Raw genomic sequence first — 22,503 nt, 5'->3', positions numbered from 1 at the left:
GTAGCTCATATTCGATTTCATATCTGGAAGATTATCAAAAGTATTCATCATATATGTGCAATTACTTTGCAGTATTTCACTGTTTTCTGTAGAAAGTCTTACAGTGTAATTGTCAGTACTTTGCTGGTGTATCCAGTGTAAATCATAATGATTTGGATTGCATAATGCATGCCGTTCAGCAGCTCCAGCAGCGTGTTTCATTACTACTCACATCCATCATATACAGGCCACTATGTGCCGTGTCACTTTCTCCCCCCTCTTTCTCTCACTCTGTGCAGGAGTTTTGAGGAGATGGAAGCCCAGATAACAGCGGGCATGAAGACACCGGTGCTGAGCTCCCGGCCTGGTCCCGAGGGCTCTGTTGGGGACAAGGGCAGGAAGAGAGAGAGCGAGGCACTCAGCCGAACGCAGAGCACAGAGAGAGATGAGCAGGTAAGCAGAATGCCTTTCTGTTGAGATTCAAAGTTCACTGTCATTTCTGTGTCTTGTCACCATCACATTTGGAGAATCTGTCTTGATTTTGGAACATTTACAACACATCATTGTTTAGTCACAAGGAGGAGGGTGCCACACTGCACATGCTTTTACATAGGCCGTGACTTTACCCTCCAACATGAGCGCCATCAGTCATAGTGATTCTCATTAAAGCCTTGTCACTGATGATAACACATAGCCAGTCGGCCACACTAGCTTCCCAGCTTGTGCTCAGTGACTCAGCTCCCAATGCTGCCACTCAAACACTCAGCGCTTTGCTTTGCCATGCTGACCCCTGCCCTCCTCCCTGCCCTCTGCCTACTCCTCCCGGTGCCCCTTTAGCCCCCTAGTGAGGGCCCCGTGGAGGCCCCTGCTCCAGCCCTGGCCATGCCCCTGTTAGACAGGCTGTCTGAGTGTGATGACCTCCTGCAGTACCTGGAGCCTGACCTGGCTGAGACCAACCCCACAGCATTCGCCCAAAAACTACAGGTGTGTTGACAGACCACACATGACCCCTCTTGATGAACCTTATTGGCAGTGCCCCTGGTGGCCATTTTTTTGACTCTATGTGATTGTGTGTGTTTTCACATTATTCATTGTTCCACTTTACTTCATCCTGCCTTTTCATTTTCACATATTTCATCTCTTCTTACCTCAGTTGCAGTTTTTAGCTCACTATGTGAAAAAGGCGTGTGAAATGTACACAGCAGCAAGTGTGTGCACTCTACTCAAGTTTCTATGTTTTCCTTTTGCTCTCTCATCCTTGGGCCGCAACCCCCCTTCTTTACCCCCGAAACCCATCAAATCCCCCCACCCCCCATGTGTGCGGCCCAGGAGGAGCTGGTGCTTGCCGCCCTGAGGATAGAGGCTCTGCAGGTAGCCAAAAACATCTCTCAGTGCCCCTCCCTCTCCACTGTAACCCCCCAGGTACTGCGCTGAGTCCTGCACCTGCTGTATGCAAGAGTATGTGTGTGCGCGTGTGTGTGAGAGAGAGAGAGAAGATGCATCATGAATGAGCGATTATGGAGAAGCAGGTGTGTGTGGCTGCAGTGTGCGTGCATGAGTGTGTCTCACCCTGCCTCTCCCTCCCCTAAACACACCATACTGAGTGTGACTGTGAACTCATGGCCTTATCAACATGGTGGCTGCACCACTACATCCGCAGTCCTCTTCAGTCCCCTTCTCAATCTCTAACATGGCTTAACACGTCCAGCTCCCACCCTGACTAGCAGCAAGCTCTTCCAGGTCGTGTCCTCTCCTCAGGGACAGAGTGCCGTGCCTTCTTAGTCCCTTGCCTTTATTATGCATGTTGGGCAACATGCATGTTGCCTGTTCATGAGAGGCTTACATGAGCATGAATGTGACTGGCAATGTCTCATGCTAGACTTAATATGAGCAGTGGAGAAGTTATATTGAGATAACTCTCCCAGATGTATTTGTTGATGCTTTGCCATCATCACCTCAAATCCCAGTCACATTCTTGTTTTGTGGTTTGGTCCTTTTCCCAGACTAACAGCACTAACAAACAGTACATCAGGTAGGTGTCAGTATTCAGTTTGGCAGTAATTTCAGGTAGAAGGTGTCAATTTTGCCGGTTAGGGGGCTGGAGCTGAAACAGCACATGCTTACAGTTAAGAGTAGTGATATTTTATGGTTAGTGGAAAAACTCTCAAGAGTCGGAGTCTGGCAGACACTTCCCAGTCGTCTCTACCTCCATATCTCATGCTGTTGTCCCACACATTTCACAGTCTCGACTCAAGAAACCCAGCACACGGCGATGGAATATCAACGGTTCACCCTTACTCAAAGTAAGAGTAAAATTATATCCCCATGTGATCTGTCCTCGTCTTAATCCAACGACAGTGCAGTCCAAGTATTTGGTCCTAAAAACATTTTTCATTGTCTTGGGCTCAGTGCTCCAGCACGCTAGATTTGAAGTAACTATGAGGTTAAAGGGACACTCTGCAAAAACAATGTTTGGGGGGCACCCAGTAGCTCAGTTGGTAGAGTGGGCGCCCCATGTACAGGGGGCCACATCTCCCGTTGCTCTCCCCCATTCACGCTTAAGCTGTCTCATCTCCAATAAAGGCAAAAGACAAAAAAATAATCTTGAAAAAAAAAGTATAGACTCATACAAAAGTAATCCCTCTCAGTAATCTTATGAACCACCAGGGTGTTCATCTGAAGAGACTCTGCCTGTATGTGTTTATTTTCCTCTAATTGCTGTGTTCTGTGCCCAGTGCACAGGTGAGGTTGGGACTTTATAAAAAGGTATCAACCAGGTGGACAGTAAGCAGCACACATCCAAAGGGAAGCTATTAAAACTGTGGACACAGGGCAGAAAAAAATATGCAAATATAGCAAGGCAAAACACTAAGTAGACAAAGCTTGTTTCAATAGTGACTCTGAGGTTGTTCAAACAGTAACTGACAATTTCTGAGTTGTGTACCTTTGAAGTGCTGAAGATGAATAAAAGTGGTCACATCTAAATCGGTTAAGAGTGTAGGAATCACAGTCCTTTAAAACATACTGCTCACAGTTTTTGTTGAGTGTAGCAAACAATAGAACTACTATTCCTATGTTATTTATCCAATTTGGATGTAAATGTCCTCTAATTAAAGCTGAAATTCAGCAGTTTACCCTCTTAGTGCTGGAGCACAGAGCATAAAAAACAGTTGTCCTCATACCTACAGACTGCACTGTATACACTTACTCCTGTAGACCCCACAAGTCCAGAAGTCTGAGACATTTTTTGAGGTCTTTCTACATTTTAGCTTCTGTCGCTGTACTTTGTTCCTGTGAGCGAATTTGTCTGAGATGTGTTTTCTGCAGTTCTATCTAGTATTCCTTTTGTAGTCTTTGTACATCTACTGCTGGGTTTTTGTGTTTGAAGTAGTATTTGTCTTGTAGTTTCAACATGTGTGTCCAGATTTTTGTTCACATTAGTAGTTCTTCCTAAATTCTACAGTATGTGGTTTTTTGCATACAGCACTCCTGCAAGAGAAGCTAAAATGTTGCTGTTTTCTTGACATTTGATCCGGGATGATCTGCTGAAGGTGCTATTAGTACATGACTGAATTACCAACAGGGCAAAGCAGGCAAATGCCCAAGACTTTTGGGGCCACTAAGACTAAAGGTTTGTTTACATAGCATTTACTTTGTGCTAATTTCTATCATCACAAATTCTAAACAATAATAAATAAAAGTAACACCAAAGCACAATTACAAATAGTATCCAAAAGAGGCTTCTGCATTTTTATCCAATCTTAAAGCCTTCATCAAGCTCTATACAATGTTTAGGGCATATGTATGATTCAGAGGTATGATTCAGCAGCTAATGGTGCTAACAGTGCAAACAGTGGTAACACTGGCAACAGACAGGGCTAACGGTGTTAACTGGGGTAAAACCCAGAGGCTGGGCACTATATTTCTGCAACATCTTGATATCAACAGTCACCATCATATAAGCACCAGTGGGCCACACAGAAAAACTGAGATTTCAATACACAGAGAGTGTGACTTCATTCTTTGCTCAGGACGCCATTACGCTACTATATCTTTACATAGCAACTATTTGTTTGCCCTGAATATTTGAAAGAGCTCATTCTGTTTCATTGAGTTATTAATACATATAGCATAGAGACATACAGCAAACCTGTGGCAGAATATTGCAATGTAGAAATGGTGGTTGGTTTCTTAGATTATTTTTGTCACAAACCCCCCTAAAGCAGCAGCAAACGTACAGTCAGTAAGGACACATATTCTTCTGAGCACATGCTGTTTTACTTCACTTTATCCCATTTATGGTACTGGTTTTTTATGGGTATTTTCATTGGCCTCTGTAAAACAGAGCTTTAAGTTAAAGTTACAATGAGTCACACCACCACAGGACAGGTTTGGGCTGAGCTGTTTTAAGTGTTTGCTTAAATCTCACTGAAGTGAAAGGGTAAGCCCAATCAGTACCTGACTAAAAGCAAAAAGTTCATGGTTACCTAAACCTGACCGGTCTTTGCCTTCAGCGGAATAATGGAATTACTGCTCCAGACAGACCAAACACTTCACTCTCTTTTCTGCGTATTAGTGGATCTCAGTCTTCTTGTCCCCTTTGAGCCCCCACCATTTCATCAAATCCAACCGTAATCCGGCTCTCCCAAGGATAACTAAATCCCTTTCACAGCAGAGTTTTAGGGGACCAAAAATGGTACTAGGATTGTTTTTGTGTTCTGTAATGATGGTCTGTGTGAGGAATTGTTGCTGGTAGGGGATTGTCTTAGGTTGCAATGGTGAGATGTGCACGTGCATATTTACTGTGGTGTGCGGTGTCTAACTCGTCAAACTCTTTCGAACGAGAAATCCTTGTAATTTTCCGGTTCATCTCACGTCTTAGTTTTTGAAAGAATTGGGCAAACGCTATAACAGGTGACACTAGCCACAACAGGTAAGACCACTATGTTATAATAAGCTTTAACATGAGACTAACATCTCTTTCCCATGCTGCCCAGTCCGCTACCCTCTCCTCCCTCTCCTGTATATGATGCAGCCTCTGCTGTATTAGCTGCTGCCCTCCTTCCTATGTGCCTTGCTTGGACCCAATCACATTCAAGCTACTGCGATGAGCAGGTGATCATGACCGCTCAGCTAGGGGCAGCATCAGCCAAATTTGGCTAATACTGTGGCAATGAAGACTGTTTCATCCAATCATACGGCGGCTGAAGTCTTCAGGAACATCATAAGCCTGCCTCATTTACACATTGATTTTGCTGTGTGGTAGATTTTGACGTAGTTTGATGCTACCTTGCCGTTTGGTTGCAGGCCTGAGGGTGAGGGCGTCCCATCTGTAGCTCGATTTGGTTTGTAAACGGTTATGTTTCCTTTCCTCTCCCCCCTCTCCGTTGGCTCCTGGAAGCAGCACAGAGACGTGTCATCTCCAGTAGAGAGTGGAGTGTCCAAGAATTCACTGTACGCCAGGACCACCAGCAGCAGCAGCTACATCGAAGGGGAGAGCCCCCACCTGCCCAGAGAACTGGACCACTCCCTGGGAATTGCACGAGAGGAGGTGCCCCCCAAAATGTTTCTTTTTATCCTGTAAGTCATAAATACTGTCTTTACTTCACTTCAACATCTCACATTGAATGGTTTTCTTGCCCTCCTCAGATTGTGACAAAGGAGAAAGAAGTGCTGGAGTGGCAGAGGAAGTATGAAGACAGCCGACAGGAAGTGGTGGAGATGAGGTAAGAAGTAACACCTTGGGTTGTCATCACTGACATCACAGTGGGGTCCGCCCACACACCACAGCGTGGATTTAACGCCTACCTGTCTTTCTGTTAAATGGTTATGTAGTCACAATACTGGCATTTCAAACTTCAATACAACACTTTGAAAAATACTGATATGTGATACCATCACATGGAAAAACTAATATTGAGGGTATACAATTTAAATTTTTGATTTAAAGATAAACATAAAAAGGCTACAATGTGACAACAACAATTATTATTATTTTCTATTTAGAAGCAGAGGAAAACAGAATGACTGTGGTAAACAGAATACAACAGAAGAGATTGAGTAAGAGCAGCTGGTGCCAATATATATTGATTTATTGAAACAGTGTCAGATATTCAGAATCTATATCTTTTGATATTTCTGACACATGGTGTCACAGTGCTGATGGACAGTACGAATACGCTGCTTTTTGCTGGTGCTAAACTTGCACAAATTGGACAAAAAGAAACTGTGTAATTCTCCCTGTCAAGCAAATAGAGTCTCAGTGCTCCTGTGCTATTTGCATGCATTTAAATGAGGTAATATGCACACATTTGGGGCAAAATTGGCCCGTTTTTATGCAAAGGAGCCTCAAATAAATGAGTTATATATCCCAAATATGGTCTCTATTTCACATTTAAAGCCCTTGAGCCTGAAAAAAATAAAGATCATGCACAATGCTCTTGCTCAGCATCATAAAACATAAATATAAACATAATTTAGATTATGAGATCCAAGACACAATTGGCTCTCCGTGGCACCTGCACCTGAAATAGTTGGATGTAAGAAAAAAAAAATCTCCTTTAAATTTTAAGGAACGCCTGTACACCTTGTCGGTCTGGACTTGTAGCTTGCAACCTGAAAATTCCAGTTGTCTTTCTCTCTTTGCCATTTTTGGTGCAAAGGCAACACCCATAGACCTGCTTTGCCACATGGATGATTACAATCAAATATAAAAAAAAGATCAAATTATGCTTCGGTGCAAAACTTTATGGATATTTTTGCGCTGTAATATCATTAACACAACATTTTAAGTGAAACTGACGTTGAGACGAGGCAGATAGCGGTTGCAAGTCATGCACAGTTCATCATGCCATCAATGGCCACAATCTTTTCTTTGTGAGTTCCCCCCTTTAGTTTCTTCAGACTCCAACCATCACAGCACAACCAGCTACCAGACAGTGTGGAAAGAGGTGCTTTAGCTTTAGGTATCGTTTGGATAATACACAGCCAACTGCCTGACAACAGCTCAAAACAGGGATTGCCTGCACTCATATTTACGTCTGCAGATGATCTATCTATGCCCTGACAAACGTGAGTTACAGGAGATAGAGATATGCGGCACAGAGACCTTGTTCTCTACCAGCAGGTGGTGGATGTGGGTCCAGCTGGCCACTGGTCAGTTAGTGTGGATAAGACAGAGCTTACTTCATTTGACTGATTGGGCTCAGGATAAGGAGGGGCTAAGAGGCTAAGGGGGGGGCACGGCTAATCAATCCTCTTACCGCTGGCAACCTGCTTTTCCCAAAACGAGGCTTCCTATTGGGCTCCGCTGCTCCTTGGTTTGGAGTGAGGGGGAACTCCCAGCAACAAGTACCATGGAAACAGGACACACAGCAGCTAAATAAAATATAAAAAAGGGTATCTGCAGGTCCTTAAAATGTCTTAAACTCAATTTTTAAAATTAATATTAGGCCTTAAAAAGCATTAGTCATAAATATTTATTTGTGACGTCTAGATTGCCACCAACATTTTTTTCCTAATTTCATTTATCCACATTTTCTTTTTTTTTTTTGTCATAATGAATTAATCTCTTCTGCATCAAAGTCCACATTTCTGATGTTACAAATCTTTAAACCTACCACAAGTCTTTAAACCTACCACTGAACCTAATGCTATCTTTTTTACTTTTTACTTGCATGTACCTGTTGGCAAAACTTAGATGAACTCAACTCACTAATATAGCCATATTTCAAAATATGCATACCTCTGTACAGGACCACATATATACCACTTACCTTTATATTTAACTTTATAAGCAAAAGATGATTTGTCCAAAAATCAGTCTTAAACCTTGAACATCTTGATTTTCTTGTGCCACATTCAGAAGCCTTTCACCCGCAATCGAAACTCTGAAAAGCGAGAAAATTGGTTTGATTTCTTTTAGAAACATAGGAAAAACATGATGAGCAAATTGCAAAAGATAAGTAAAAGGTGACAAGGAAACTGAAAATTATCTGGATGGGATTATTAGATATGACCAAAAAATTAGGAAAAAGCACTTTTGTGAGGCAGTTTTTTTTTTCTTTTTGTGTGTGTGAGTGTGTGCCTACTTTTAGGTAATTTTCTTGTAACTTTTAACGAATATCTTGCTTATTTTGGGCCATTTTCTGTTAAGTTGCTCGTCACCCTCTTCCCATGTTTCTAAAGAAATCAAGCCAATTAGCTCAGGTATCAAAGGGTTAACAGGCTTCTGTAACACAATAATCCTATCATCTAAAGTTGTGGGCTGAAAAACAGTTGTTGTTGTGTGTTTGTCGTTCTCCAAACATCTAAGAAAATACCTCAAAAAAGCAACGTTTTCACTTAGCTTGGACTTTTTTCAATATCAGTGACAGAAAGCTTAAATCAGAAGTACAAAATCTACAGCTATCTGACTAATATCCACCCACTTCCAGCTACGTTTTTATTTTTACATCTTGCTAACAAACAGACAGGTGTGTAAAAGAAACCTGTATTTTCATTGGTGGAGACAAATGTTTGTTATACTCAAATAATCCATTCCTTATACTCATGATTTACAACTTCTCATCCATAGGAGGATTGTTGCTGAGTATGAGAAGACGATTGCACAGATGATAGGTAAGTTCAGTGTGTTTTCAATTGCTTACAGATGACTGGACCTTCGATCTTCTCAGTACAATTTTATTTCAAACCAATTGCTTTCGTTCCCCAACCTCTGCCACTTCTTTTTGCTGCACTTGTTTATTTTCAAATTGAGCGAAATATACTCTGTGTCCTACTCCATCGCCACTGATTTCAGAATTAAGTATTTTTTTTACCCTCTGACACAAGCTAGCTTTGCTATGTGCTTGCTTTCATGTTTGATTGATATAAAATTAATACTGATGTCATCGGAGGGAGAAGTGCTCACCTCTCGCCCACGCGCGTCTGGCTCCTCTGGACTCATAAAGTCTCGCTGCAGGTTCACTCTCTGCATTATTCTTGCTCTCACCTACATCCTCTCCGCCACCTGAAGATTTGATTTTTGCTGCTGTCTAATTTCATTTCTTGATCCCATTAAAGCACCGTCACATACAGGAACAGTCTGTCTCTGCTCGTGTCTAACACTCGGCTCTCTCACGTGTCTTGCCCTCCCAGCTTGACTTAACACAGTCCCTTCTTTTCTGTTCTGCTCCCATCTTTGCTCCCCTTACTATTTGATAACTCTGACAGGCATGCCAGGTGAGTAACGAGGAATTGTCCCTCACTTGTTTGTGTTTGCTCACATCTTGCCACCCGTCCTTCAGAGAGGAGAGCAGAAGTGCTCACTTTCTTCACCTCATCTAGTGACATTTGTTTGTCCATTTTTGTTGCATTTTATCTTGTATGTTGAGACCCTGTATTTTTTTAAATTAATAGAAATCTCCTTTATGTTATCTCTCAGTTGCTGACATTAAAGGGATAGTTTAGATTTTTTGAAGTAAGGTTGTATGAAGTACTTATCCATAGAAAGTATATTACATACAGTAGATGGCGGTCGGCATGCCCCAGTTTAGAGAAGCAGGCTGAAGTCTGACATGAAAGCTAAGCAATCTACTGCTGTGGAGGTAGCAGCAACAAAACGTATTTTAGCCCCCTTAAAAAGTCCAACTTGAAAAAGTCAATAACTGTTTAAGTATATGCTATGTTTAGAATATTTTACATTGCTTTTCTTTAATGTCAGACGGTGATTTCCAACAGGAAAATGAAGCCGTTATATCGCTGTCCTCAAAGCAAGACTCCATTGAGAAAAACAGCGATTTCACATCGCTGAACACAGGAGCTGCTGGTCTGCCACTGCTTTGTTCAGTTTGTTTGTAAAAGGGTTTGTTTGGATTCTCCAAAGTCGCACAATAACACAAAATAACTTACTGATCAAAGTAATGGTACGCCAGCAGCTCACCTCATTGCCAAGCTAAAATTACTGTTTTTCTCAATAAAGTCTGGTGGCTTTGATAAGAGCATAGATGGAGAGCTGAAGCCTTTAACAGCTTCCCCCGTGGACACAGGCCGTCTGACAGGCAGGTAAAGCAGTGAAAATGCTTTCAATATACCGTACACTTCAAGTATTATTCATTTTTTAGGTGGCTAAAATACGTCTTGTTGCTGAACCCCATCCACGGCAGATTTCCATTTTTTCTAGGTATTATACTGACTATGGAAAAGTACCCCATACAACCCCACTTCAAAAAAACAGAACTTTCCAACAACATCATAAAACTCATTTAGATGTATGGGAAACCTTTAAACACACATCTGCACTTTGCTTCTGTGCTGTAGATGGTTCAAAAGTCATTCCTGCAGAATTAGCGAGTTAAGCAGGTCAGCCATCTAAGCTTGTGACAGGAAAGGAAAGTGAAAGCAGGGAGGGACCTGCAATACGGCGGGAGCTTTGTCATTTAACTATGAAGGGTCTGGAAGCCTCTCAAAGCAAACCAGCTCTGTTTCTATAGTTTTACAGGTCTCTTTGTTTTCTCATTGTTGAGTGTTTTTGTTTGCATGCTGGAGAAATACTCATATAGTGTAGCACAAAATGCTGTTAAATCATACTAACCCACAAATCCATTTTGATAAATTTGTAAAGTGATGTTTGTATGTATTTGTTGGTATCTGAGTTCACGACAGCAGACGTTGCGGTACACAGGCTGATGATCTAATCACCAGTATACTTGTGTGTGTGTCCATCAGAGGATGACCAGAAAGAGAAGTCTCTGTCTCATCACACCATCCAGCAGCTGATCATGGAGAAGGACCAGGCCTTGGCTGACCTCAACTCCGTGGAGAAGTCTCTTGCCGACCTCTTCCGACGCTACGAGAAGATGAAAGACGTACTGGAGGGCTTTCGCAAGGTGACAAATTACTCACAACTATTGAGTGTTTTCAGCATGACGTGGCCTTGCAACTCATCTAAAATTGAGCTTGAGAATCCTTTTGACAAGTAATTCAAATCTTTTTTACTCTGTTCAGAATGAAGAGGTTCTGAAGAAGTGCGCTCAGGAGTATCTGTCCAGGGTCCGTAAGGAGGAGCAGCGCTATCAAGCCCTGAAGATTCACGCAGAGGAGAAACTAGACAAGTGAGACTCATTATCTCGAGTTTATTCCACCATAACTTTGTTATTCTCCCCAAAGGGAAAACATCACAATATACTCACAATAACTCAATGCCCAGCTGAGATATGTCTGTATGTAAGCTGTTTAAAATGTCTTTTAAACCTTTATTCACAACTTGGGAAATAAACAGAGGGAGACCATCATTTTCAATGATGCAGAGCATGAACAACAACAAGAAAACAATACGTTAAGATAAACAGAAAATCAATATGTGAACCAGTTTAAAAAGAAAGAAAATAATACAAAACAACAAACAATATTAACAATGTGTTATAGCTAAATGTTCAAATACACCATAGCCTGATATAGATGCTATAGAGAAGATGCATAGGTGGAAGCAATTACAAAAAGGCATTGACAGTAATGCATTTTAACAGCTATAATGGTGGCAGAGTCCAAGTTTACGGCCTTTTGCAGATTATTCAAAATTATTTACAGGTGCACTGCAAAGGCCCAGACACACCAAACCGGCATCAAAGAAATAGTGGCGACAAAAGCCAACTGTTGCAACGCCTCACGCCACCTGTGTTTTGGCCAGAAAGTTGCACATGTACATGTTACCACACATGGACAAGCAGCATATATGGTCTGTGCCTGCGTGAGAGGAAATAACTCAAAAAGGGAAATGGGAAACTGTCATGATGCCGTTTAGCATATTTATAACACAACGTTGAAAGAACACAGTATGTATACCGTGCGCTAGTAAATAACAGCACAGACCATCAGGAAACAGAGCTCAGTGACCACAGAAAAAAAATCTTACCTCGTATAAAAAGTTCGCTTTGACCTCACTGCCTCTTGACTTTACCTTTGTGTTTACTTTCCTCACCTCCGTTTCTCTTTTCCTGCGCTGAGCTGAACTGCCAATAAGTGTTTTTTTTTTGTTTTTTTTTTTATCGACAAGCTCCGCTGTTGCCAACGCTGATTTAACATGATGAGTCAGCTGAAAAAAGCCCACAAGGTCTACCAAAGGTGCACACACACTGTAAAGACTAGGGCAACGAATGCTCAGAGACGGCCCAAAATTGAGTGTGTCAAGGCCTTTAAGATAATTTTTCGAAGTTCAGTTCTTGATAGAGGGAACTGGTTCTGTGAGTGAGTGCCAAGATTTTGTTAGTTCAGCATTAAAAGGGATAAAATATTGTGTTAAAGATAAATAAAAACCAACGCTGCTCCTGTCTGGCAGCCAAATACGGCCAGCCGACGAAGGTGGAGTGAGGATCAACAGTTATGAACTGGTAGACTGACAGCATTTCTGAAGATTATTTCTGTATTGGCTTTGCAAACGTGCGGTCGGGCTTAAGACCGTCCAGGCTTATTGGGGTCATAGAGAGGTGACTTGATTCTCATTTTATGACGTGTGTGTGTTACCAGGGCCAACGCAGACATAGCTCAGGTGCGGGCCAAGGCCAAGCAGGAGCAGGCCGCCTACCAGGCCAGTCTGAGGAAAGAGCAGATGAAGGTGGATTCTCTGGAGCGCACTTTGGAGCAAAAGGTCAGTCATTACTCCTGGGGTATATGTGAAATCGTGGAAAAAATATTTAAAAATATAACTATAATTGTAACAATTGTTTTACAGAATAAAGAGATCGAGGAGTTGACAAAGATCTGCGATGAGCTGATCGCTAAGATGGGGAAGAGTTAGCGACCACACCCAGGCCAAATCTCACAGAGAAGAGAAAAATCTACCACTCTTCTAAGAAATGATGGACAATTAAGGCCAAAATGGTCTCCTACTGACTTTGTGTATAGAAGATCCACAGGAATGACTTCCCTTCCAATCACTCTGTACATTTTTGATGTGTCAGTGTAACGTACTGTATCAGGGGTCTGGTTTAAAGTTTTAGAAAATGTATCATATCACTAATGAGTGCGTCTGTGCGTGCGAGTGCGTGTCTGAGAAAGCGAGAGCATTGTTTGTGGGGTTAAATTAATTATAATGATGTTGCCATGACAGCCACTGAGGAGGAAGACTGTTTACCCGTTCCTGTTGTTGTCTCCTCTTGATAAAAGAGAAAGATAGACTTTGAAAAAGAGTCACAGAGATTTAGTTTCATTCATTCAAATGTTGATACACCACTAAGAGAACACGAACCATCACGATATCTTACTGCATGTGGGAGAGAAAGGAGAACTTGTAATGGTATATGTTTGTAAATACTGTAGGAAATTCCAAAAAAACTGACTGATCTGCATTTTTGATAGTTACTCCGTCATCCTCAGCCCGCGTCCCTCATGTAACCTTGTAGATATTTGTCATACTTGTCATAGCTTTCTCAACGAAATTGTGCGACTATTTTTTTGGATTTTATTTTGATATAAAGCAAACTAATCGTTACTGTATTCAGTTGTGACCAGGAGTAATTTAATTTTGGATGGGTTATGTCCTAGTTCTGCTATGGTTCGTTGTGTCACACTGAGGTATAACTCCCTCTGCACAGCTGCTGTACAGCATCTGCTTATAAAGTGCAATAAAAGATGGCAATACAGCACGCTGGGTTCACACCAGTTCTTTCCGTGCATGACTCGTCTTCTCATGCATTTAGGCGACCTGGAACAACCACTGATTAATAAGGATTAAGATGTAATTAGGATTATTTAACATTGTTCTGTTTCCAGTCAGTGTTTCAGAAAACAACGCACACATTCGCGAGTCATCTTTCTTACATGCATGGGATTCCCAAAAAGGGGAAGTGCAGTTGCCAACAGACATATTTAAAGATGCCCATTTGAAAGAAAAAACAAAACAAAACAAATTTTGTTAGTTATCCTCATATTTGTGTTTATGAGAAATATAAACACAGAAATAAGGATAAAAATATCTGTGAGGCTGAAATTCAGTATAACCAGTACCTATCAGCTAACTGCAAACATGCTTTCAAATCAAAGTTGTGATCATTTAATTTAGAGAAGTTAAAATACATACATAGATGAACAAAAATTCATCATAATACAGCAAATGTAGTGTTTAACACTCAAAATGTCTGTGGGAAGAACCCCCAGACCCTTGCTTAATGTGTGTTAATCAAAGAAAAAAACAAAACACCATGGCCTTGACCTAAAGTAATGGATAACTGGTTCAGAGTCAAACTCCTTCACTCAAGGTGGCAGCAGTAGGAATGTACAGTCCGTGGGTTTGACTCCAGCCTGTAGCTCTTTGCTGCATGTTATCCCCTCTCTCAGCCCCTTTCACACTTAAGCTATCCTCTTGAAATAAAGGAATAAAGAATTTAAAAAATAATCTTAACAAGTATTTAAACCTTTAGACTCTCAGGAAACTGGTGCGGTTTCTTCTACAAACGTGGGAATAAGGCAATGAGCATGAGCATCACAAAAGTTCCACAAATTGCAGCTGATAAATAGATTCAGAAAATTATTTTAATAAAGGTAGGAGAGAATATGGAGGGTAAAAAGAAATAAACTAGGGGAAAAATACTGAAATAATATTTTTTTTAGCTAATTATCACAATTATTTATTTAAAATTGTGTTCCAGAATTATTATATTTTAAGCACCTTTTCTAGGTCATTTGCTTTTTTTCTTCGTCTTCTTCTTTCCTTCTTCCTATGCTTTTGAAAGCAATTGAGCTAATTTGCCCAGGTTTCAAAGGGTTAAAATCCATTTGAAAGGACGTGTTTAGAACATGGTAAGCGGAGTCACTGAAGTTGACTTCATCTGATAGGATTTTGCGTAGTTCAGTAAACTATTGTATTGTATAATGGCAGCAACAAGTAAGACATCTTTAAAACAGCAGTGTTATGGGCCAGATTACAGCCAGTCCTAAACGATTTACTGCAATTCTGGGAACTTAAATGAAGGCTATCTGATCTGTAACTCTAAACACAGAGTTAATCTTTGCAAATACCCAACTGAAGCAGACACATTTCTATCAGTACCAATGGAATTAAGGCATCCTCTAAAGCAGTAACAAAAGCTTGCACGAGCAAACATGCATCACGGGACAACAAGCATCCCGTGTCATGAAAGCTCAGAGATCTGTTTCGTGCAGGGTGATGTAAGGGCTGGACCAGGTGGAAACACGGACAAGAAAGGGAAGAGCCCGTCTCAGGATGGGTGTGGCTTGAGTGGAGAGGTGCAGGACGAGTCCTTTTGCCCAGCCAGGCAGAAGAAGCAACAGTTGACACTCAGCGCAGAGCTGTGGGCCCCAGTGGAGGGGCTGCTAATCTGCTGGTCAAGTACAGGAGGGGATATCAACTCATCCAATAGCTCAGATTAAGCTCAGGGGGCTTTAGGGGCAAACAACCTGCTTTTCATTGTGTGATCGGGACGAGCGAGGACCACCAGCGCCATGAGAGCTGTCCAGTACTGTCCGCTGCTCCTGCTTTCTCTGGTCCTGATAGCAACCAACAGTAAGAGCTACTTTTCTATCTTCACCTTATCCTTTCCATTTTTTAGATGTCTTCGTCCACCTGTTTTTTGGACTTAGTTGGTGTCTTCCTTTAGTTGCTTGTCTTTCTTGAATCGCTTGAATTTCCCCAAAACAGTGTGCAATTGTTGTTTTTCTGTCTTTTCCAGAGAGACAGGAACCTGTTGGGTGAATATCTGTCCAAACTATCTTTGCTCTCAGATATCAGGACAGGAAAACTTGGACAAAACATCACTACAGTTATCTTTATTTTGCAGAAAAATGCCTTGCATGCCTTGCATAAAACAATTTTACAGTCACACCTTCTAATGACACTTTATATTACTGCGTCAGCTTTGATAACTGCTGTTAATTTCTCTCCTGAGTTTTGCCTTTCTTCAGTCTGTCATCCTCCTCTGTAACTATCCTGCAATCCCAGCAGCTAATCTCTTAATAGGCCTGGAGGCTAATACTTCTAGCATGTGTGGGGAGCGGCTGTGGTGTGGGGATAGATTGGGGTCAACTAAGACAACAGGGGGCATTTACATGCCATGTCAACATAGAGGGTCACACAGGAAGCAAAGAAATTAGAACAAGCTTAAAATCATAAATATTGGCCTGTTCTTTTCATAGTGTCACTGTTATAGAGTGCCTCTATCAGTAAATGTCTGATATCTGAGTAATGTTTAATCTATGTCCTTCAGGCAATTTTCTTCTTTTATAAGTATACCATTTCATCTGGTCTTAACCATAACCTTTTAAAACCTGGATCCACGTCACTTTTCTTGGCCTGCGTTCAGACACCTCGCACAAGCATTTAAACCTATGAAACCTGAGCAAATTAGTTTGAGTTCTGTCAAAAAAAAAAAGAAGAAAAGCACGGGGGAAAGGCAAAAAGCAACTTAGCAAGAAAATTGCAAGAAATTAGTAGAGTTAGAAAACTATTTTTAGAGAAGCTAGGGGAAAATGTCCAAAGACCTATATTTATATTAATCATAATTATATATTTTAAACTATTTTCACAGAATTGTTGTATTTTTAAGCATTTTTTTCCAGGTCATTTCCTTTTTTGGCTGTTTATGTTTCCAAGTTGTTTTTTTTTCTCTATCTCTAATCTTCAGGTAATTTTTTTGTTCTTTTTCTGGAAGAGGGATCCCTCATCATCCTCTGCTGCTCTTTCTGAGGTTTTTCTCCCCGTTAAAGGGGTTCTTTTTCGTGAGTTTTTCCTTAGGTTATGTGAGGGCCTAAGGGCAGAGCGATGTTGTATGTTGTAAAGCCCTCCGAGGCAAACCGTGTTTTGTGATAATGGGCTTTATAAATAAAACTGACTTGAAAATTGACTTTACTATTTTCTTGCTATTTTCTGGGTCCTTTCTGGTCCTTTTAAGTTGCTCATTGCCTTCTTCCCATGTTTATTTGGGGTTTTTTTTTGTGTGTGTTTGTTCTGTTCTAATTTTCAGGCAATTTTCTTGTCCTTTTTACTATTTTTTCTTGCTAATTATTGGGTCATTTCTTATGAAGTTGCTCATTACCTTCTTCCCATGTTTTTGAAAAAAATAAGCCAATTTTTCCAGGTTTCAAAGGGTAAATGGAGGCATTACTTTGTGAGCAACTTTTCTGTCCTCCCTCCATCATAACTGGAAGATAAAAGGCTCATCCTGTGTGTTAAAGGAGGTTATTCTGATGGCCAAGACAAGAGATGTGCTGCGGCAAAGAATGTTTAAAGCGTTTGGTGATTCCTACAAGTCCAGCTCGATTTGATCCTCTTAGGAAACAGCATTAAACGCTGTTTCTGAAGGGCCGTTTTAGAATTTAGGAGACGGATGGAGGTTTTCAAAAGGTAGCGTTAAAGTGATATTTCAAAGGTCAGCTATTTCTCAAATAAGCACTCCTTCCTCCAGAGAGCTTTAGAGAGACATTTTAAGTGTTTTATGTGCTGAAGTGGGCCCCTGAAGCTTTAGCTGAAGGTTAGAGCGATGTGTTTTTAAATCGCTGGTTTAATTCTTTGCTTGATTTAAGGACGACTCCTGCGAAGGAAGCGATTAATGAGTGCTCTCTCTTCACTTTACTCTACTCTCAGTGTGCCTGTGGGACAACGTCACACATCAGTGTCACCCAGATGTGAATTAAACACTCCTGTGTATACATGCCCATCAAACCGGCAGATTCTGTGTTGATAAAGGGTAAAAATATCAAGAGTTTAGGCCTTTGTAGACACTTCATGATCTTGACTTACAATGGACTGCATATTTTGATAAATGGGACTGAGTGAGCATGAGTGTGTCACAGAGTGAGCTGCAGATGGCTGTCCTTAGAACCACTTCTTGTCTAAATGTTTTTTTTTTTTTAAAGGACACGCGGCAGCAGCAACAATAGCATTAGTAAGTAGCCTATTCGCGCCTTGAGAAAAGTCAATACATGTGACACAGGGCATTTTTTATTCATTCAGTTCAGATATTTACTCAAAAAAAACTACATTTGCATCACAATTATTTCCTATAACACCACGTCAGTGAAAAATAACACGAGGCTGGCATTTAAAAACCGTACTCCTGCATTTTGTGTCTAAATGGCCTCCCTGCCATTTACCTGCTGTTATATAAAAAGTATATGAGCATATTTTTTCATGTGTAAACATCTTTGATGCTCTCTACACACACCAAGATAAAAACCGTGCTTTAGAGATGACTAAACTCTTTTCTCTCATCATGCCATGGTTTGATTGTGCTTCAGTAAGTGCGCACTGCTGCAGTGTTTCTTCTCTGTTTCCTTCAGGCGAGGCTCTGCGATGTTACACCTGTATGGGCTCAAATAACGAAGACTGCAACCGGCAAGGCTCCAAATCTTGTCCCAGCTATTCTGATGCCTGCGCTACGGTGGTGGGCCACAACAGTGAGTCCAACAGTGACAGTGTAGTAGCCTTTCTTTTACTAGTTTTCTTTGCACCAACAATGAAGATACTGGATTTGTATCTGTATGTGAGGATGTGTGCATGTGTGTGTTTGTGTGTGTTTAGCGGCGGACAGGCTGCTGTCTGGAGACACATCCCAGTCAGCAGGGGGTCCAAGGCTTTTAAGGAAATGAAGAGCTTTGCTGCTCGTACTCGATCAATATCCTTAATTAGGACACCATGTGTTTATGGCACAGAGACAATTCCTCTCCACAAAATTGAGTTAACTCACAGTGTACTCATTTAACCCTTCACAAGGCAAGAGTTTTATTAAGAATGTACTTCATAAATTATCAAAAAGGTGGGCAACAGGAGAGACCATAATCCTTTCTGTAAATGACACATTGTAGATACAAAACTTTCCCCAAATTAAACTCTGGTGTCAGGTACATAGTGTGTACTGACATGGCTGCACATAAGGGGGGGAAATAGGGCAAACACTCTGAGCCACTCATAGAGGGCCATGAGGGCAAGCAATAACTGTGTTCATCCTGAAGAAAAACAATAACCACATTTTTTGTTTTTAACCAACATATTCATCATTATTTATTGAAACAACAAAATAAATGTTGAATTTATTGGTTTTTTTAGTAAATTTGTGGCCTGTTTCATAATAAACACTTTTTTTTTATGTACGCACCTGTTGAGAAAAAAAACTGTGGGTGGTTGGCAATCCCTCAAGAAGTGTGCCGGCTTTGAAGCAAATTTTACACAGTGGCCAAAAGTGGAACTACACTGGCTGCTTCGGTCACATGATGCGATGGAGCCCAAAAAGACTCCTTTCCATTGACTTACATTGGGAAAGAGGTGTCTGTAAATCAGTGGATACATTTTTGTGAGCACCAAAACTTCAAAATATATCTTTTCACTATTAAAATTTAATTCATTCACTTCGATAACATTTGGGAAGTCTGACAGAGCTGCAAGATTGAATTATTTGATCACCATTCAAGCAAGTGGAACGCTAAACTGGAAGTCTATAGTGCGCATGCTCTATGGTCCCAGTAATGCTCAAGATCCAGGTACTTTCAACCCGCAGAAATGAGGTATTTTTTGCTTCATGCGCCACTGAGTAGCTCTTATAGGAATGAATGGGGCCCCACCTTCATGCTGTATCCAGGTGTTCTTTATACATCCATGGCAGCTGGCCACACAAAAAAATATAAAAATATACTAAACTAAGAGAGAGAGAGCATGTGCATGCTGTGATATAAGCAAAGCAGATTTCGGGAGGGCTCATTCATTTGACTGTTTTAGGGAAACTGTCAGCAAAGGCTAACCATGCAAATGATTGGTCCCCAAAAATTTTTTTGGTAAATGGGTCCCCAATGGCCTCTCATATGGGCACATTTTGCAGTGACGACCATAAACCCCTTAAAACAGTCCCACTAAGGAGCCCTTTGTGGCTAACATATGACAGCTGGATACCGTTAGTTAGGACTGTAACTGTCATGCATTCGATAGGTGTAACCATTGCCTAATGTGCAACCATCAGGGCCTCAGGGCAACTGGACACACATAGACAAAGTGACAAAATCCAAAAATTTGGAATGAAAAAAAAAGATTAAAGCTTTAAAGCCTGGCTGAATCAGCAGCAAGTTCAATCCAATATATGCTGGTTGGTCCGTGCGAAACAGCTGCCACACCAGTGTAACTAACTTGTATTTCTGTTTGTTTTGTCAGGTGGGGTGATGAAGTCGTGCTCCTACAGGTCTTTCTGTAGTCAGGCCAACAGCCAGGGCTACAGAGCACCAGGTGTCAGAGTTCACTGCTGCTACAGTGATGACTGCAATGTGACGAGCTTCGCCTCCGGGCTGCCAGGACTCAACTATCTGCTGCTGTTCCTGCCTCTGTTGTTCCACTGCTTTTTCAAGTAGACTTTCAGCCCGACTTCAAAATGCCAACAAGCATCCATCTGCAACATGAATGCCAACTACTGTTATTCTCATTAACTCCGAAAAAAATGCCAAATAGCTCTGCCTAATTTTACACTTCATGCTTTTCTAGTATTCCACTTGATTTACATTATTCATCTAAATAGAAGCGTAGACATCAAGGAGTTTGAACATAGAAGAGGTGCTAGGTGTGACTGCTGCTGGATACATCATGTTGGATTCAATCCATTAAGCAGTGCTCAAGTAGATGCTTCTTTCAGTGGATTTCACTAAGCCAATAACTAGAGGATCCTAAGAGAAGTGCTGGAATAACAGGCAGAGATCATTTATTATGTGCTTCCTACATTAAAGAGGAAGATATGTTTTCCAGTTTCAACACCCTGGTTTGATGCTCAGCACGCAGCTGAGGATAATAGGAACAAGACTATCTCTTTGAGTTCTTACTAATCATCTTTCAAGGTACGTTGCAGCAGATGTTCCTGAGGGCTAAATATGGCACTAAGAGTTCAATCAGCTGGTGTGTCCTCACTTCTTCCTGTCAATCACACATCTGACGAGCTGTGTGAGATATTTTGGAAGGTGAGAAAACACGTCTCACACTTCACAAATCCACATAAACCTTTTACATGCTCCAGGCCAGGTGCGTTACACGGATGAGGTTAATCCACTGCGTTTGAAGTCACTTAAAGAATTATCAGGTTTATAAAAAGCACACCTCAATGAAGGAAGCCTATAGGTAGAGAATGCTGTATATACTGTATACAAAACGTCCATTTGGTGACAAATACTTTTGATTGTGTAATTTCATTTTGCAGTTATTCTGTTGGAGCTCATGTTAGGATTTTTTTTTTTTCTGGTGTGAATGTATTTTAAATACAAAATCTTCATCTGCTGGTGTCTTTAAACATTACATTAGTTGTAACATTAAAAATGCACAAGGGAGAAGTTACAGTAATTACAATAAGACCTAGCAAACTGCAGTCATATCTTTTGTGGATTCTTGTACTTATTTTCTATGCAATTCTTATTACATATGGAAAAAATACAATTTAAATGTAATTGAATCTAAAGAAATTAGGGATGTCGATCCTTTCTTACCTGTATATAGGCTAACATAATAAGGAAGTATTCTACCATTGAATGGCACAGCATAACAAACACAGGATTTACAGACCAAATGAAAAAATGTCAACATTCATAATTCAGTGTAAATACAACTAATGCACACGTCTTTCTGTTACTGACTCTTTGTGTATGTCATCATTTCAGCCCTAAAATGAAAATGTCCTTGAAACCTGCAGAAAACTGTCAGTTGAGTGACCTCATTTCACTCATCTTTTCTAGCCATGCTATAAATGTTGTAAGACATGTTTGAGTGCATGTACGAAAGTGTTTTGTGTGAGTGTGTCCTGTAGGCTTTTAATATACAGTATGTGTCCTGTATTCATATGTGACGGGGAAATGTGGAATTTCATTAACTTTTGTTAGTGTATCAAAGTCGCTTTTGTTCACTCATAGCCTATTTTTTTAAAAGTATTTCTTAACATTAGTAATTCTACTTTTACTTAACTCTTTAAACATGAGTAACATGGCTTGATATTTTCAACATGGATTAAAGGCACTGAACAACCTAAAAAGAAATGACCCAAAAAAATTTTCAATAAATTGGTAAAATGTAAAAAAGAAAAACCCTCTGTCTTACCAGGTAGAGAGTGTGCCCCACGAATGCTGAGTCCTCTGCAGCGGGCCAGGTTTGATTCCAGCCTGTGGCACTTTTACCACTCTGTCTCCCATGTATCTATCTGAGGTGTCCTATCAATAAAGCCAAAAAAAAAAAAAAAAAGCCAAAAAATAATCTAAAAATAAAAGTACAAGAAATTACCTGAAAATTATTATTAAAAAAGAGGGAAAATAAAAGTTAGTATAAAAAAAGTAAGCAAGCAAACAAAAACAAACAAACAAGAAAATGAACTGCAAAAAAGTGCGTGAAGAGTAAAAAACTTTTTTTTTTTTTTTTTTTCATTTTTAGCTTTAAAAAATGTTTTCCAAATCAACTAACTTCTTGCAATTTGCATTTGCAATGACATTTCTTGTTGACAACTATTGTCAATTCAGGTTTCAAAGGGTTAAGTAACATACTTTATGTCTTTACACTTTGGTTTTGCATCTTTTGCAAGTTGGCCA

The 22,503-nt window shown here is 40.6% G+C and overlaps 2 protein-coding genes across 5 annotated transcripts in view; both read left to right on the top strand.

Moving 5' to 3' along the window:
- The window catches only part of tacc2 (transforming, acidic coiled-coil containing protein 2), a 47,398-nt gene extending 33,797 nt beyond the window's left edge, over window positions 1-13,601 (top strand). The window contains exons 10-19 of one of the 4 annotated variants that reach the window (XM_042501836.1): window positions 279-432; window positions 817-963; window positions 5,384-5,530; window positions 5,629-5,705; window positions 8,555-8,598; window positions 9,193-9,201; window positions 10,687-10,847; window positions 10,966-11,072; window positions 12,484-12,604; window positions 12,689-13,601. In XM_042501836.1, coding sequence (XP_042357770.1) covers window positions 279-432; window positions 817-963; window positions 5,384-5,530; window positions 5,629-5,705; window positions 8,555-8,598; window positions 9,193-9,201; window positions 10,687-10,847; window positions 10,966-11,072; window positions 12,484-12,604; window positions 12,689-12,754 — 1,033 coding nt within the window. In that variant the 3' untranslated portion in view covers window positions 12,755-13,601. Of the gene's footprint in view, window positions 1-278; window positions 433-816; window positions 964-1,308; window positions 1,402-5,380; window positions 5,531-5,628; window positions 5,706-8,554; window positions 8,599-9,192; window positions 9,202-10,686; window positions 10,848-10,965; window positions 11,073-12,483; window positions 12,605-12,688 lie in introns of all 4 variants that reach the window. The other 3 variants (XM_042501835.1, XM_042501838.1, XM_042501837.1) reach the window with 3 other exon arrangements.
- Window positions 13,602-14,692: 1,091 nt separating this feature from the next.
- ly6pge (lymphocyte antigen 6 family member pge) lies at window positions 14,693-20,366 on the top strand. Its single transcript, XM_042501568.1, has 3 exons — window positions 14,693-15,478; window positions 18,250-18,366; window positions 20,108-20,366. The coding sequence occupies exons 1-3, from the start codon at window positions 15,418-15,420 to the stop codon at window positions 20,299-20,301; spliced, it is 372 nt and encodes a 123-aa protein (XP_042357502.1). The 5' UTR covers window positions 14,693-15,417; the 3' UTR covers window positions 20,302-20,366.
- Window positions 20,367-22,503: the final 2,137 nt, after the last annotated feature.

The sequence above is a fragment of the Plectropomus leopardus genome, chromosome 15 (assembly GCF_008729295.1).
Source record: "Plectropomus leopardus isolate mb chromosome 15, YSFRI_Pleo_2.0, whole genome shotgun sequence".
Taxonomy (NCBI): domain Eukaryota; kingdom Metazoa; phylum Chordata; class Actinopteri; order Perciformes; family Serranidae; genus Plectropomus; species Plectropomus leopardus.
Note: the sequence above shows the minus strand (reverse complement) of the source record. Positions and strands in the feature narration are given on the sequence as shown.

Excerpts from the sequence above, each read along its gene's own strand:
- ly6pge (XM_042501568.1), top strand. The coding sequence starts at position 15,418 with ATGAGAGCTGTCCAGTACTGTCCGCTGCTCCTGCTTTCTCTGGTCCTG. Across the intron at positions 15,479-18,249 it reads GGTCCTGATAGCAACCAACA|GCGAGGCTCTGCGATGTTAC; the intron begins GTAAGAGCTACT and ends TGTTTCCTTCAG. Across the intron at positions 18,367-20,107 it reads TACGGTGGTGGGCCACAACA|GTGGGGTGATGAAGTCGTGC; the intron begins GTGAGTCCAACA and ends TTGTTTTGTCAG.